Source organism: Heptranchias perlo, chromosome 14, assembly GCF_035084215.1.
Source record: "Heptranchias perlo isolate sHepPer1 chromosome 14, sHepPer1.hap1, whole genome shotgun sequence".
Classification (NCBI taxonomy): domain Eukaryota; kingdom Metazoa; phylum Chordata; class Chondrichthyes; order Hexanchiformes; family Hexanchidae; genus Heptranchias; species Heptranchias perlo.
Genome location: NC_090338.1, coordinates 45,398,143 through 45,412,517, shown reverse-complemented (window position 1 = coordinate 45,412,517; position 14,375 = coordinate 45,398,143). Strand labels below are relative to the sequence as shown.

The window sequence follows — 14,375 nt, the reverse complement described above, 5'->3', positions numbered from 1 at the left end:
AACCATCGCAGATAACAGCTCTTGCCTTACGATGAGAAAGGATAAGTCTGCAAAACTGAGGGAAACATCTTTAACCTGGATAATTGAGAATTTCCCCAATTGGGAAAATAGGAAAGGCACTAATTATCAGATTGCTTGGTGGTATTGGGTCCGACAGCACACATGCACTACACCTCAGTTCGGCCCCCTCAGTGTTGCTAGCAAAATCAGCACCTATATTGGGACCACACCAATCGGCCTGTGGATTGGCTGCTACTGACGCAAAATCAATCTAACTGAGGTTTCTGATGGATCGCTTTTTAAGTTTCTAATGATAGAATAGAGCTGACTATCCGATCGAGGCTTTTCAGTAGCAGTCCAGGCCCGAAATCAGAGCTGCTGCCAAATGTGCCTCCGCAGTCAGTGTAAATGCATCGAGAGGATTTATCTTATAGTTGACTCTTAACTAATTCCCCGTGTACAGTACAAATACAAGTTTGCCATGAGTTCATGGGCAGATAAATCAGTTTCTATAATTTCACAACCACTATGTAATTCTGAAATTGGAAACACCACATTGGATTAAAGCACATAGACTATGGTCCAGGTGTGCAATATTTAAAGATTGATTCATACTCAGTTTTAAATACATTAACCAGCGACAGCAAATGGTCATTTAAGCATAGCTAATTGGACATTCTATATGGGTAAATTGTATTTAGCTGGTCTTCGCTGTTGATCCAACAAAAGGAGGATAATCTAAATCACTAAAGGAAAATACCTCTGGAAAAGTTTTTTTTGGGGCAGTCTTCCAGTCACTGAAAGAATTGTGGCGGCTGACATTTGTTATATGTTACTCTTGTTTTCTTATATATATATATATATATCCATATACACACACACACACATATATACATAAATATATTAGTGCTACTTTTGATCACTTGAAATTGAAAATGGTTATAATAATAATAATAATGGGAACAATACTTCCCAGCAAATAATAAGTGACTGATTATAGTAATGGATACATTGCTGCATCCCCTGTGGGGAAAATGGCAGAGGAAAGCAATGATCCTGACGCTTTGTTGCCGGTTCAGTAAAATTTAGAGTTACAGCATCAGGCAGTTCGTTTTTACCCAACAGGAGATGAAAGCAGTTCAGGCGACGCACAGTCTGTGTTGGCGCAAAGCCCATTTGAAAAAAAATCACAAATTTACCCAGGGTATCAGAAGCTTGAGAAATCAGGAACTGTTTTATAGAGAAGTATTTATAAACGCGATTTCACTGTTCATCAAGATCAGGCGCGACGCTTATTCTAGCTTGTGTTTATTTTAGCGGATGGGTACTCTCTGTGGGGCTTCTACTGTCTGAGCTTGTGCATAAACACATTGATACCAGTAGTGTACTGTGGTTCCCTTTTATTGTTAAAAGTTTCATGGAGCTGTGGTTTAAAATAATAGCTGCATTACGAAGTAAGTAATCCCATTATTTTCAAAAACATTCATTGTAGACAGGAGCAGCATCGTACAGTAACTGGGAAAAAAAGAACTATGAGGGCAGCCAATCAGTCCCTAATAATAGTAATCTTCAATATCAGCAGAAGCCTGATGTAAAATATAACGTTGGATTTTAAACTTTACATTGTCCCAATTTTAAGCGATTATTGTTATATGAAAGATTGTAACCATGTTCCTTGCTCGTGACATTCAGTATATGGAGAAGAAAGATGATAATTATCTTCAAAAAGCAAAACACCGCTGATGCTGGAAATCTGAAACAAAAGCAAAAAGGCTGGAGACACTCAGCGGGTCAAACGGCACCTGTCCAGAGATCACACGTAGAGGTTTCGGGTACCGGACTCTTCCTTCCTCGCAACTGGTAGATATTACAGTAAAACAACATTTAAAAAGTAACAGAACTAAGTAAGGGAGAGAGAACACAACCACCGAACGCGCAGAAGAAGCAGCAGAATGCCCTGTAAAGTGTTTAGGTGGAGAACAGGAGATGGTTAAATGGCGGAAATGATATGCACAGGAGACAAAGGGAAGCATAATGTGAGAAATCAAAGAAATAAAAGAGTTATACAAGAGGCAAAGAGTAAGGATAGCTAAAGGGTGATAGTGAGACAGAATGAGAGCATGAAAAACTCTCAAGGTGAAGCAGGATCCAGTGGTCCAGGAGCCTGGAGGAAGAAAATGATCTTCAAGTGGGAACGGTAATTGAACGGGTAGTGGATGGTACCGATTTCCAGATAAGTATCTGCAACAAGTAAAATGGTAGCTCAGGCTAGGTTCCTAGTAGTTACTGCCAGCAAGAACATTTGTTGTTACTGTCATAACGGGTTACTGCCACCATACGTTACAAACACCCACTTAAATATTCAGGCTCTAAGTTTGTGATAGAGATTGTTAGCGAGCACACACTGAATCCAACATCTCTAGAACTCCGACTTACTGTGGGAACAGAAAGAAAACCGCTTCAAATGAAAAGGAGAGAATGTTGATAACGTGCGTCACGAATAAACATAAATCAGCTCAGTAGCGGGTCTCACTGACATCTCGAAACTATAGTCCAAGTAATGTTCAGAACATATTGATAGTGGATAATTGCGATTACATATGGATTGTAAAAGCGATTGATCGCTTCAAACCAATTTACTATCCTGTCTGTACAATGGTGTTATATAATTTAGGGGATACGATTTCCTTACATTGTAATTAAACGGCTTTAACCATCACGTTTTTACTCTGCTATTAAAAATGTATGAAGGCGAGTGGAGGCAGACATTAGAAAACCTAAGATTAATATTAGATAGCCGAATGGCCAGACATGCCAGTAATAATAAAGTGACTTGTTGGAATATATCAGCAAGGTCAGAACTGGTAGGAGGTCCGTCCTGTGTTTACTGATGCTGGAGATTGTGGGTAGTAAGTGTATCAGTGCTAGAAACATTTTCTGGTACAGGTACCCTGCGGTGTCTAAACGAGGAGACTGGGATCGTTCAGTTCAGCGGTGATCAGTATTCAGGACTGCCCGCTCAAAGGGTTTCGTCGGTCTGTGGGATTCGGGTCGTCTGCACATCGATCAATCTGCAAGTAAGATTGATTTGAATTTCCCATTCAGAGACAGTCAGCGGCTGGGTGATTTGATACATTGCTCTTAGGTTCCCGTCATCAGTCAGGTTAGCGCGAAAGAGTCCCACCAGCTCATTGTGGTTCGTTACACTGCTGAAGACCTATACGTTTCTGAAGGAAAGCCACAATAACGGTTGGTTCCATTTGGTGTATGTTATTGTTACATGGTGAGGTTTTCTGATATATTTAATCTATAAAAAGAAACCATGCTTTATATAAGATGGAAAGTGAACGATTTGCGCTGTCGAATATACACACACACAGCTACTCGGTCAGTGCTGTAAATATATTCGGAATGCTCAAGGTTTGAACGCGGAAAGCGTGCTGGGATCGTTTCCTGTGTGAGTCAGTTTTAAGATCCTTGTGGCATGCATCGGATAAGATTCCGGCTGAAACGATTCCTTTTCGATGCTGCGTGGATATATATATAAATTAAATGTTTTACTTTTTGGGAGGGGGGTGGTGGTGGTGAGGGCAACCACGTGACTAATGGCAATGGTACTGCAAGATCATCATTTTATTGCTAATCATCCCCAGTAAAAGCATCAAATCGAACAGAATCTCTCGTTTGAGTTACGTTCATTTACTAACACCGTACCATCATACCAAACTCTTCTTACCCAGTACTAAAAGCGCTGATTGATGTGAGTTCACTATGGATACAGTTCCTTCCAAACCTCTGGTCTCAAGACAGCTGTAAGTTACATGTCCAATGCCCGCGGAGGTAGGCTAGCGCTTTCACAATATATGCACTTGTGGCGTTTTAAGGACAAACGCATCGTATCTGCATTTTAGGAATCTTAATGTTGCTACAAATGAAGGTCTTAACAATGCAGGAGGAAAATTATCCTCACACTTATGAGCGCCGAGTAAATAAAATGGAAATATTGTCTGTCTAGCCCTCGGATCAATGCGTTATTTCATATTATTATTGGTTGTGTAAAGTAACTTCCCAACTTGTACAAATGGCGCTAACAATGATCCCGGGAGGTGCATCCTTCACAGAAGAATCGCATTCATAAGAAGTCGAGTTATTTGTGTCTTCCTACCACTTGCCACTTTTGTGGCTGTGGCTGATCAAAGGGGAAGCTAGAATGGCCCCAGTCTGTTTCATTAATTATCATTTTCTTTGAAGTTTAGTTGTTCGCATCTTCACTTTTAACTACAAAAGAGAGAAAGTGGGATACTTTAATGAGGACGTACAAGGAATTCAATTGGGAATCGCGCTGCTGGTGTTCTACCAGTGCTGGGACTGACTGCATCCCACTGGCAATCTATTTGCCAGTTTCATCCTCAGGTCATAAATTCAATATTAGCCAACCACTGTCCTACCGACGTAATCTGGCCTGGAAGCTGTACAACGCATATGTCAAACAATATGCGGAATTAAACGATTACATGTTCATTTTAAATTCGTGTTTAATTCTTTATAATTTGCAATAACTTGTACACAATTCATAAAAGGAAAGGCAGCCAAGCCCACCCCGCCCGTAAGAACAATTCAATTTAGCAAAGAATAAAGTCGATCAACAGGTAAATGATATAAAGGAGATCACCGATTTCAGTGTCTTGAAAAAGGCATTGAAAAGCGAACTTATATATATATATATATATTTGTATATGTGTTTATATAATTGCGGCTTCTAATGTAACAAGTAGGTATGCTATTCTGTACAATTGAACATTGAGGTGCGATAACTGCATGATGCACCTTCACCACTAGAGAGAGTCGTGTTTTTCACAGAACGTAGCTTCCTTCAGCGTTCGTAACTTACAGACACGCCTTTAGTTATTGTACATCCAAAAAATAAATGAAAAAGGAGTCGGCGTCAGCAGATCCCATTTCACAGAGACTAAGACAACGGTACACACGTCCCGTAATATATCGCTTTAAGAGCTCTAGCCGACTCTGAAATATAAATACACGAAGCTCTATGCTGAACTTACTTCTGTCAAAGCGCGAGTGAGAGGAACAGAGCGATTCAAAGCACAGTAATCTATTTTGCTTATATCTTGTTTCCAGGTCTGACGACGTTCTTGAAGAAATCTGAATGAAATTTTCTTAAATCAGTAGTGAAGACAATTAGTTCGGCACCATGGATTTCGTTATGAAGCAAGCGTTGGGTGGTGAGTAAAGCCAGTCTTTACTATTTGGACAAGTCACTGATGCTGTTATCAAACACGGAAGAATAATTTAGGGAATGATGTCTTGATTTTATACTGACTGAATCTTTGCTCCCGGTCTTACTGCGACGTTGTTGATGATCACCCGCTCCGGTCTCATTCTTAACGTAACTCACGATTTCATTGACAAATAAACAGACAAGGCATGTTTAGAAGTGAGGTTCTCTGAAAGATCTGTTGTTTGCTCAAGGTCACACCGTATGCTAAAAAAATCGGTGAAAAGGTTAAATGATGCTAGCAGATCAAGCAGCTGGGGTGATGAGGGATTAGTGCCGATAATAATCTTATGGCCCCGAGAGGCACTGTGACTGGCGTAGAGATAATGATGTTCATAAACCCGGCATATTCTCTTAAAGGAACAGTACATTTAATCTGTAGCCAGGTTACAATTTTTTTTAAAATCAGAGAGACTATACAACCCATTTAACCAAAGTCTCTAACGAAGTGTTCCTGAAGTTTAAATTGGCCTTCCAGATACTTGCAAAGACAACACAACAAAACCAAGCATAATGTGGTTTCTTTACTCCAGCTGATGCTTTGGTGACTAGTAAAATATATATTAGCTTGTGGAAACTAAATATTGGAAAGTGACTTGCAAATCTGCTGGATAAGGCATCAGCAGTATGTGAAACAAACTCATTCTTACAATTGTCAAGAACATTCTTATTTTAAATGTTTTTTTTGCAGAAATTAGGCGTATTCTGAGGTAAATTTGCCAGATTGAGGAAGAAGCCAGACGAGTTATTTGCCTTTTGAGGAAATATATAATGTGCAATTATATGTGCAAAAGCATACGTTACATTGCGGTATGTTTAGTAGTAGATCTCCAACAAGTAGAGAGATTGGTGATATCTTGTGGCTGAAGTTTCAATTATACTGCGGAATACCCGGACAGATGCCACATTTAAAGGATTTAAAAAGCATTTTGTTCAACAGGCAGCTGCAGAGTTATTGGTTTCCACTGGGAACTCGAGGCGCAGAGTTCAATTATTAATCCAAGGTCAGGGAGTGACAAACAAACACTACTCGAGATACTGCACATATGTGGAATTAGTTCTAATTATTTTGCATGTTTTTTTCAGCTTCAGTTACAACGTGTCAATTTCGTGTTATTTTTTCTGACACCCATCCCCCCTCCCCCGGCCAAGGGAACAAACAAAATACAGTAATCAGTTTATTAACAGGTGCTTTGGCGTTTCAGCAGTGTGAGGTCCTATCCACATAGCTGCGATAGGAGCCCATGTTAAGCACGATCACTTATATTGAGTGCGGAACAAACATTAAAAAAAATCCTCAGAAAGCATAGAAAATCCAAAAAGAAAATAAGTCGGATGCATCTTCAGCAATACATTTCTTCATTTGAAACAGAGAGTACAATTTTATCAATAATCAGCCACCCGACTGATTTAGCAACATTTTCCAAAAATAAATAGGAATTATTACAAATTTAGACTTTGTTACTGGGCATGATATTTATGCTTTCATTGAAGTACTAACTAAGGCAAGCACTACAGATCAAAACTGATTATTTAATTCAATGGTAGCTTGTTGGGATATACCATTCTCATTGTTGCAGTATGTTCCACTCAAAAGCATTTTAATTTTCCTAATTTTGAATAAAACCGATCTCTTTAGGGCTCGAATGAACATCAACGTCATGGATACTGCAGCAATAAAAGAACATTTGTGAATATTGAATTTGTGGAGGTTTCATTGAATATCAAATATGATTTTATATATACATATATATTTATTCAAATAAATGTTTCAAAAATCAACTTGAAAGCGAGGTAAAGAAATTGTATTCTCAAACTGTAGGGATTCTACAGGAAAAGTTAGATTTTCTTCAGCTATCGACTACTTCTGACTGCTCCATTCATGCCACATGTAGCTACAATATACAAGACAGCCAAATCCCACATAATATAGAACCAAAAGTTAATAAAGGACAGTATGATCATATGCAATGGCAGTAAAGGTGAGAGCTGATTTGATTGATGTTTTTAGGATTCTAAAGGGACTAGATAATGTAGACCATGACAAGCTATTTCACCTTGTCCAGAACAGTAGAACGAGAGGACACAGCCTGAGTTTGAAGGAGGGTAAATTCAAAACAAATCTGCGGAAACAATATTTCATTGAGCTAGTGGTTAATCAATGGAACAGGCTCCCTAGGGAGATAGTGGAAACAGTTAGTATTGATTCAATCAAATGCAAATTAGATAGATTACTTCCAGAAAATTACATTTTGAGACAATATATGAGTAATTGAGACATTGGGCTTCATTTTAGCACCTGCTATCGGGTGCGTTCCTGGCGGGGGGGCTCCGAAAATCGAGGAATCCCGGAGCGGGTCCGGAGCCCGGCTCCAACCTGCCCACTTCCGGGTTCCCCACAGACGCGCCGGTGTAGACGCGCAGCCCCCGCAGGTGGGAATCCCGCAGGCAATTAAAGCCAGCGGGATGCCACTTTAAAGTATTTACTTTGCTATTTCAGGTCATTAACTGACCTGATTAGGGGAATATGTGAGGAGGGGTGGGATTTTAAAGCAAACTGGGACTGTTTCACATACTGGGGGAAACACTCCCAGTTGAAATGGACGTGTTGCAGCTGGCAGCCTGTGGCAGCTGCAAAGGTCCATTTGACAGGTGGTGGGGGGAGACCCTCACTCATTGCAGGAGGCCACTCTGTCACTTGGGACAAAGTTTGGCCTCCACCACCCTCCTCCTGGCAATCAAATTCACCAACTTGCACACTTACCCCGGGGTCCAGAGACATGTACCGACCTTGCGGACCCCCTTAGATGTACATCTTCTGGATGGGGGCCGCCGTAGCTGCAGTCATGACCTCCTTGGAGGGCGAACAGCATCACCAGCCTCGCCAGCCTCGCCGTCCACTTCTGACACGTGGAGCTCCACAATACAGTGCTGTGACACATCCACCTGCACAGCAGGAGGGAGGGCAACCGCAGAGAGAGATGCATCGCAGAGGGCACTACCCTCGCCACAGGGTCCACAAACCGAGGCTCAGATTCCTGGACCTCTCTGAGCAGCAGTGCACACGGAGGCTCAGAGTCACTCGACATGTCGTCATGGACATCTGCAGCCTCCTTCATGTCGAGCTGCTCCTGGTTGGCCCGAGCACCATCTTCTTACCTGTCGCTGTCAAAGTCACCACTGCCCTCAACAACTTCTCCTCCGCATCCTTCCAGGGTGCCACCGGGGACATTGTCGACGTCTCCACAAAAGAGCTGTGCAAATACACCTACACCACTCTGCAGTGACACAATGGGTGTCATCCGTTGTGGGTCTTCATTGTGATCCTCAGGAAAGGGCATTATTGCACAAACCAGACAAGATTCGCAAAGACGTGGCAGTAGTGGTGTCAATATAATATGTAATGTGAGTTGGTCAGAAATTCAATATAAGTAAAAACCATGACAAACCCTCAAACACCCTTGTGCATCCCCTTCATGCTCACGACACGTTTGCCTTACGCTGCCTACTGCACATATGTGATGCATGCCCTGTGGCTGCAGCACAGGTAGTGGCAGGTTGAGTGAGGCTGACTGTGAAAGAGATGCACGAGAGGGTGAGTAAGAGATAGAGCAATGAGATTGTATGAGGATTGGGTTGAGTGGTAGTGGTGGGATGAGTACTGGCGAGGTGAGTAAGTGCAGGTAAGATGAGGATGAGCTTTGAGTGGGTATGAGGGGTGATGTGACAGAGTAGTGTTGGCAGTGCAGAAGGAGATGTGGGGTGGGGGTGATGATGTGGCAGATGGAGTGTAGGGGAATGAGTAAGTGTACTCACTTTGGCTGACCTACTTAGGTCATTGGAGAGCCTCCTGCAATGTATGCAGGTGGGCGATATGTTGGTGGTGCAGGTGACCTCCTCTGCCACCTCGAGCCAGGCCTTCCTGGTGGCAGAGGCAGGCCGCTTCCCCCTTCCTTTTGAGGAAACATTAACCATGTACTTTCTTCTTGTAATGGGCTGCCCAATGTGAATCTTCAGTAACTTTATACATTGTGAGTAAGTGCTTCCACCAAAGGAACATCATTCCAAGAATAGTTACTGTTTGAATCTTCATACTTATAATTTCATATTTACAATCTCTATGTGGCAGAAGTATTCCTCCACAGTGCATAGTCTTTCTGAAAGCCATATATTTTAGAACCAATATGACCAATCAGCTGAAGTTTTGGAAATAATGAAATGCCTCGTCAAGCTGGTGCAAAATGTCTGGCTAAATTCAGGCTATGGGCTGGAGGTACCAGTGCCACTGTATATCAGTGATTCTTCTAAGATGCAACACTGATTATTACACAATGACATGTCATCCCAATGTATTAAAAGAATAAGAGGTCTTATAGTTTCAGCAAAGTTGCCTCAATCAATTACATCTGTGACTAAATAAGCATGGTTACTTTGACACAACAACATTGTTTAAATTTGTTAAAAAGTGAATGAGTACTTGTTACAATGTTGAGATTATATAGCACAAACTTTCCTACTGCTTATGGTTCCATTTCTGAAAGGGAAATCACTCAAAAAAAAGAGTAACTAGGACCCACTTCATTGGGAGACCTAGTGAAGGCTCAATTGTGTAGGATCCACCAAAATTATAGGAGAGAAGGTGAAGTAAATCACATGTAGGTGATGCCAAGTTTGGGTTATAGAAGCCTATGGATTCAAAGATGAAGGTAATTGAAATACTTCAGTTACGTGGAGAGACTAGAGAAGCTGGGGTTGTTCTCCTTCGAGCAGAGAAGTTTAAGGGGAGACTTAATAGAGGTGTTCCAAAATCATGAAGGATTTTGATCAAGTGAATAAGGAGAAATTATTTCCAGTGGCAGAAGGGTCAGTAACCAGAGGACACAATTGGCAAAAGAACCAGAGGCGACACGATCTGGAATGCACTACCTGAAAGGGTGGTGGAAGCAGATTCAATAATAACTTTCAAAAGGGAATTTTTTTTTAATATTCGTTCATGGGATATAGCATCACTGGCGAGGCCAGCATTTATTGCCCATCCCTAATTGCCCTTGAGAAGGTGGTGGTGAGCCGCCTTCTTGAACCGTTGCAGTCCATCTGGTGAAGGTTCTCCCACAGTGCTGTTAGGAAGGGAGTTCCAGGATTTTGACCCAGCAACGATGAAGGAACGGCGATATATTTCCAAGTCAGGATGGTGTGTGACTTGGAGGGGAACATGCAGGTGGTGTTGTTCCCACGAGACCTGCTGCTCTTGTCCTTCTAGGTGGTAGAGGTCGTGGGTTTGGGAGGTGCTGTCGAAGAAGCCTTGGCGAGTTGCTCCAGTGCATTCAGTGGATGGTACACACTGCAGCCACTGTGCGCCGGTGGTGAAGGGAGTGAATGTTTAGGGTGGTGGATAGGGTGCCAATCAAGCGGGCTGCTTTGTCCTGGATGGTGTCGAGCTTCTTGAATGTTGTTGGAGCTGCACTCATCCAGGCAAGTGGAGAGTATTCCATCACACTCCTGACTTGTGCCTTGTAGATGGTGGAAAGGCTTTGGGGAGTCAGGAGGTGAGTCACTTGCCACAGAATACCCAGCCTCTGACCTGCTCTTGTAGCCACAGTATTTATATGGCTGGTCCAGTTAAGTTTCGGGTCAGTGGTGACCCCCAAGATGTTGATGGGGGATTCGGCGATGGTAATGCCGTTGAATGTCAAGGGGAGGTGGTTAGACTTTCTCTTGTTGGAGATGGTCATTGCCTGGCACTTGTCTGGCGCGAATGTTACTTGCCACTTATCAGCCCAAGCCTGGATGTTGTCCAGGTCTTGCTGCATGCGGGCTCGGGCTGCTTCATTATTTGAGGGGTTGTGAATGGGACTGAACACTGTGCAATCATCAGCGAACATCCCCATTTCTGACCTTATGATGGAGGGAAGGTCATTGATGAAGCAGCTGAAGATGGTTGGGCCTAGGACACTGCCCTGAGGAACTCCTCCAGCAATGTCCTGGGGCTGAGATGATTGGCCTCCAACAACCACTACCATCTTCCTTTGTGCTCGGTATGACTCTAGCCATTGGAGAGTTTTCCCCCTGATTCCCATTGACTTCAATTTAACTAGGGCTCCTTGGTGCCACACTCAGTCAAATGCTGCCTTGATGAATTGGATAAATACTTGAAGGGGAAAAATTTGCAGGGCCATGGCGAAAAGGCAGGGGAGTGGGACTAATTGGATAGCTCTTTCAAAAGAGATGGCAGAGGCACGATGGGCCAAATGGCCTCCTACTGTGCTGTATCATTCTATGATTCTATACCACTACTTACCATTGAACATTTCTATTAGGTGAATAGAAATCGAAAACCTAAAGCAATTTTGAATTTTATATGTACGGACATTTGTTCACTGAATAATTCTGGTTCTAAATTGCCGTTCACTAAATATACTTTAGCTGAAGTTGTGCATAATACTATAGCATTTAGTATTACTCTTTGGGGGGAGAGCGAGGTAAGCAGGGTATCTTGGGGCCTTGATTGAACTGATGGATCTGAAGATGAAAGCTCAGAACTAAGTGAACTCAGTGTCAGACTCTGTAATCCAATACCTGAAACAGATGGGCCTGCAATACTCTAGGGCAGTATTAATGAATGACCAGCCAGCCTGGCTCACTAATAGAATCTGGAGAGATAGACCTGTCACTGGGGGCTGGGATTTTTCCCACTCAGCTTCAGCTAATCCTGCAAGCCAGTGTCTCAGTGCATATAGTAATCTTGGCTTGACAAGCAGTGGGAAACATAACAATGTTCTGTAGTACTATGTTGTATGGTTTTAAGTGGTTTTACCCCTGCAATACCCTTGTCCAACCTGCACCTTAGCTCTCTTGACTTAGATAGGTAGGACAGGTCACTATGGGGAGGGTGTGTGCACTCCATGTTGGGCAAACAGAAACCTTACAGCTGAGTGTAAGTTTTCAAGTTGTTTGATTTGGAGAGTTAAACATGGTAATGGATTCTCACGCATGGGAGACACTTGGCTGACCAAAGAAACCCTTAAAATTACAATAAGTAATCTGTATAGTGGATTTCCTGAAATCTATTATTTTCATAGTTGACCAAGTTGCAACAAATTCTGCAGTACTGTGCATCAGGAGAGTGTGGGGAATCACCGCATTGGATGAACAGAATATGTTCCTATATCTTACTGGGCTGATAAACAAAGACATAGAACAGCAGTAGGAAACATTTAAAACGGTGATCAATAGTGTCCAGGAGAAATATATCACACTAAAAAGCAAGAAGAAACTAGCCAGTAATGATACACCATGGATGAATCAAGAAATAAGAGCAAAATTGAAACTAAAGAAATAGGCATAAACTAAGGACATAGACAACAAAGGAGAGGGTGACAAAAGGGAATATGAAAAGGTTAGGAAAGAAGTTAAAAAAATAATTAGGAAGGCAAAGAGAAACTATGAAATTAACTTATCAAGGAATATAAAAAGAAATAGTAACGTATTCTACAGACACATAAATAACAAAAGAAAAATCAGGATAGGGATAGGGCTATTAAGGGATACACACGATAAACTCACAGGTAATGACAGCAAAATGGCAGAAATATTAAATAATTACTTTGCCTCAGTATTTACCAGGGAGACTAATGTGGAGGGCATGACATTAGAAAACGAGATCAAAAAAGATATAAAGACATTTAAGATAGAAAGTGGGGAGATAATTGATGAACTAATCAAACTTAGACAGGATAAAACCCTTGGTCCGGATGGATTGCATCCGTACATATTAAAAGAAGTTAGGGAAGAGATAGCAGAGGCACTATTACATATATATAAAAATCATTAGAAAAGGGAATAGTGCCAAAGGACTGGTGGACAGTTAATGTGATTCCTATATTTAAAAAAGGAGATAGAACCAGGGAACTATAAATCAATTAACTTAACGTCAGTAGTAGGAAAGATAATGGAATCCTTACTCAAAGATGTAATAGAAAAACATCTAGAAACCAAAAATATAATAAAGAATAGTCAGCATGGATTTGAAAAGGGAAGGTCATGCTTGACCAACCTTATTGAATTCTTTGAAGAAGTAACAGAAAGGGTAGATAGGGTAATGTAGAAGTAGTAGTCTATTTGGATTTTCAAAAGGCCTTCGATAAGGTACCGCATTGTAGACTCATGACTAAGGTCAGAGCATGTGGAGTCAGGGGACAAGCAGCAGAATGGATAGCAGGTTGGCTACAAAACAGAAAACAGAGAGTAGGGGTTAAAGGTAGTTATTCAGACTGGCAAAAGGTGGGAAGTGGTGTTCCACAAGGATTGGTGCTGGGATCACTGTTGTTCACCATTTACATAAACAATTTGGACTCAGGAATTGGAAGTACAATTTCAAAATTTGCAGACAACACCAAACTGGGGGGTTAATGCACCAAAAGACAGGAAGACATTAATAAATTTTTTTATTCGTTCATGGGATGTGGGCATCACTGGCAAGGCCAGCATTTATTGCCCATCCCTAATTGCCCTTGAGAAAGTGGTGGTGAGCCACCTTCTTGAACCGCTGCAGGCCATGCGGTGAAGATTTTCCTGCAGTGCTGTTAGATAGGGATTTCCAGGATTTTGACCCAGCGACAATGAAGAAATGGCGATATATTTCCAAGTCAGGATGGTGTGTGACTTGGAACTTGCAGAATGGGCGTGTAATTGGCAAATTAATTTCAATATGGATAAGTGTGAGGTATTACATTTTGGTAGGAAGAATAAGGAGGCCACATACTGCTTGGATAATAAGAGTCTAAATGGGGTAGAGGAGCAGAGGGATCTGGGGATACAGATGCACAAATCACTAAAAGTAGTGGCGCAGGTTAACAAGGCTATAAAAAAAAGCACTGGGGTTCATTTGTAGAGAGAGAGAATTGAAAAGCAGAGAAGTTATGTTGAACTTGTATAGAACCTTGGTTAGACCACACTTGAAGTACTGTGAACAGTTCTGGTCTCCATATTATAAAAAGAATATAGAGCCACTGGAGAAGGTGCAATAAAGATTTACTAGGATGATGCCAGAACGGAGAAGATATACCTATCAGGAAAGATT

At 41.7% G+C, this 14,375-nt stretch overlaps 1 protein-coding gene across 2 annotated transcripts in view; it reads left to right on the top strand.

Moving 5' to 3' along the window:
- LOC137332132 (complexin-2) overlaps positions 1 to 14,375 on the top strand; it is a 225,138-nt gene that overhangs the window by 86,199 nt on the left and 124,564 nt on the right. For both annotated transcript variants that reach the window (XM_067995837.1, XM_067995838.1), the window contains one exon: positions 5,140 to 5,243. In XM_067995837.1, the coding sequence (XP_067851938.1) occupies positions 5,213 to 5,243 (31 nt within the window). In that variant the 5' untranslated portion in view covers positions 5,140 to 5,212. The remainder of the gene's footprint in view (positions 1 to 5,139; positions 5,244 to 14,375) is intronic.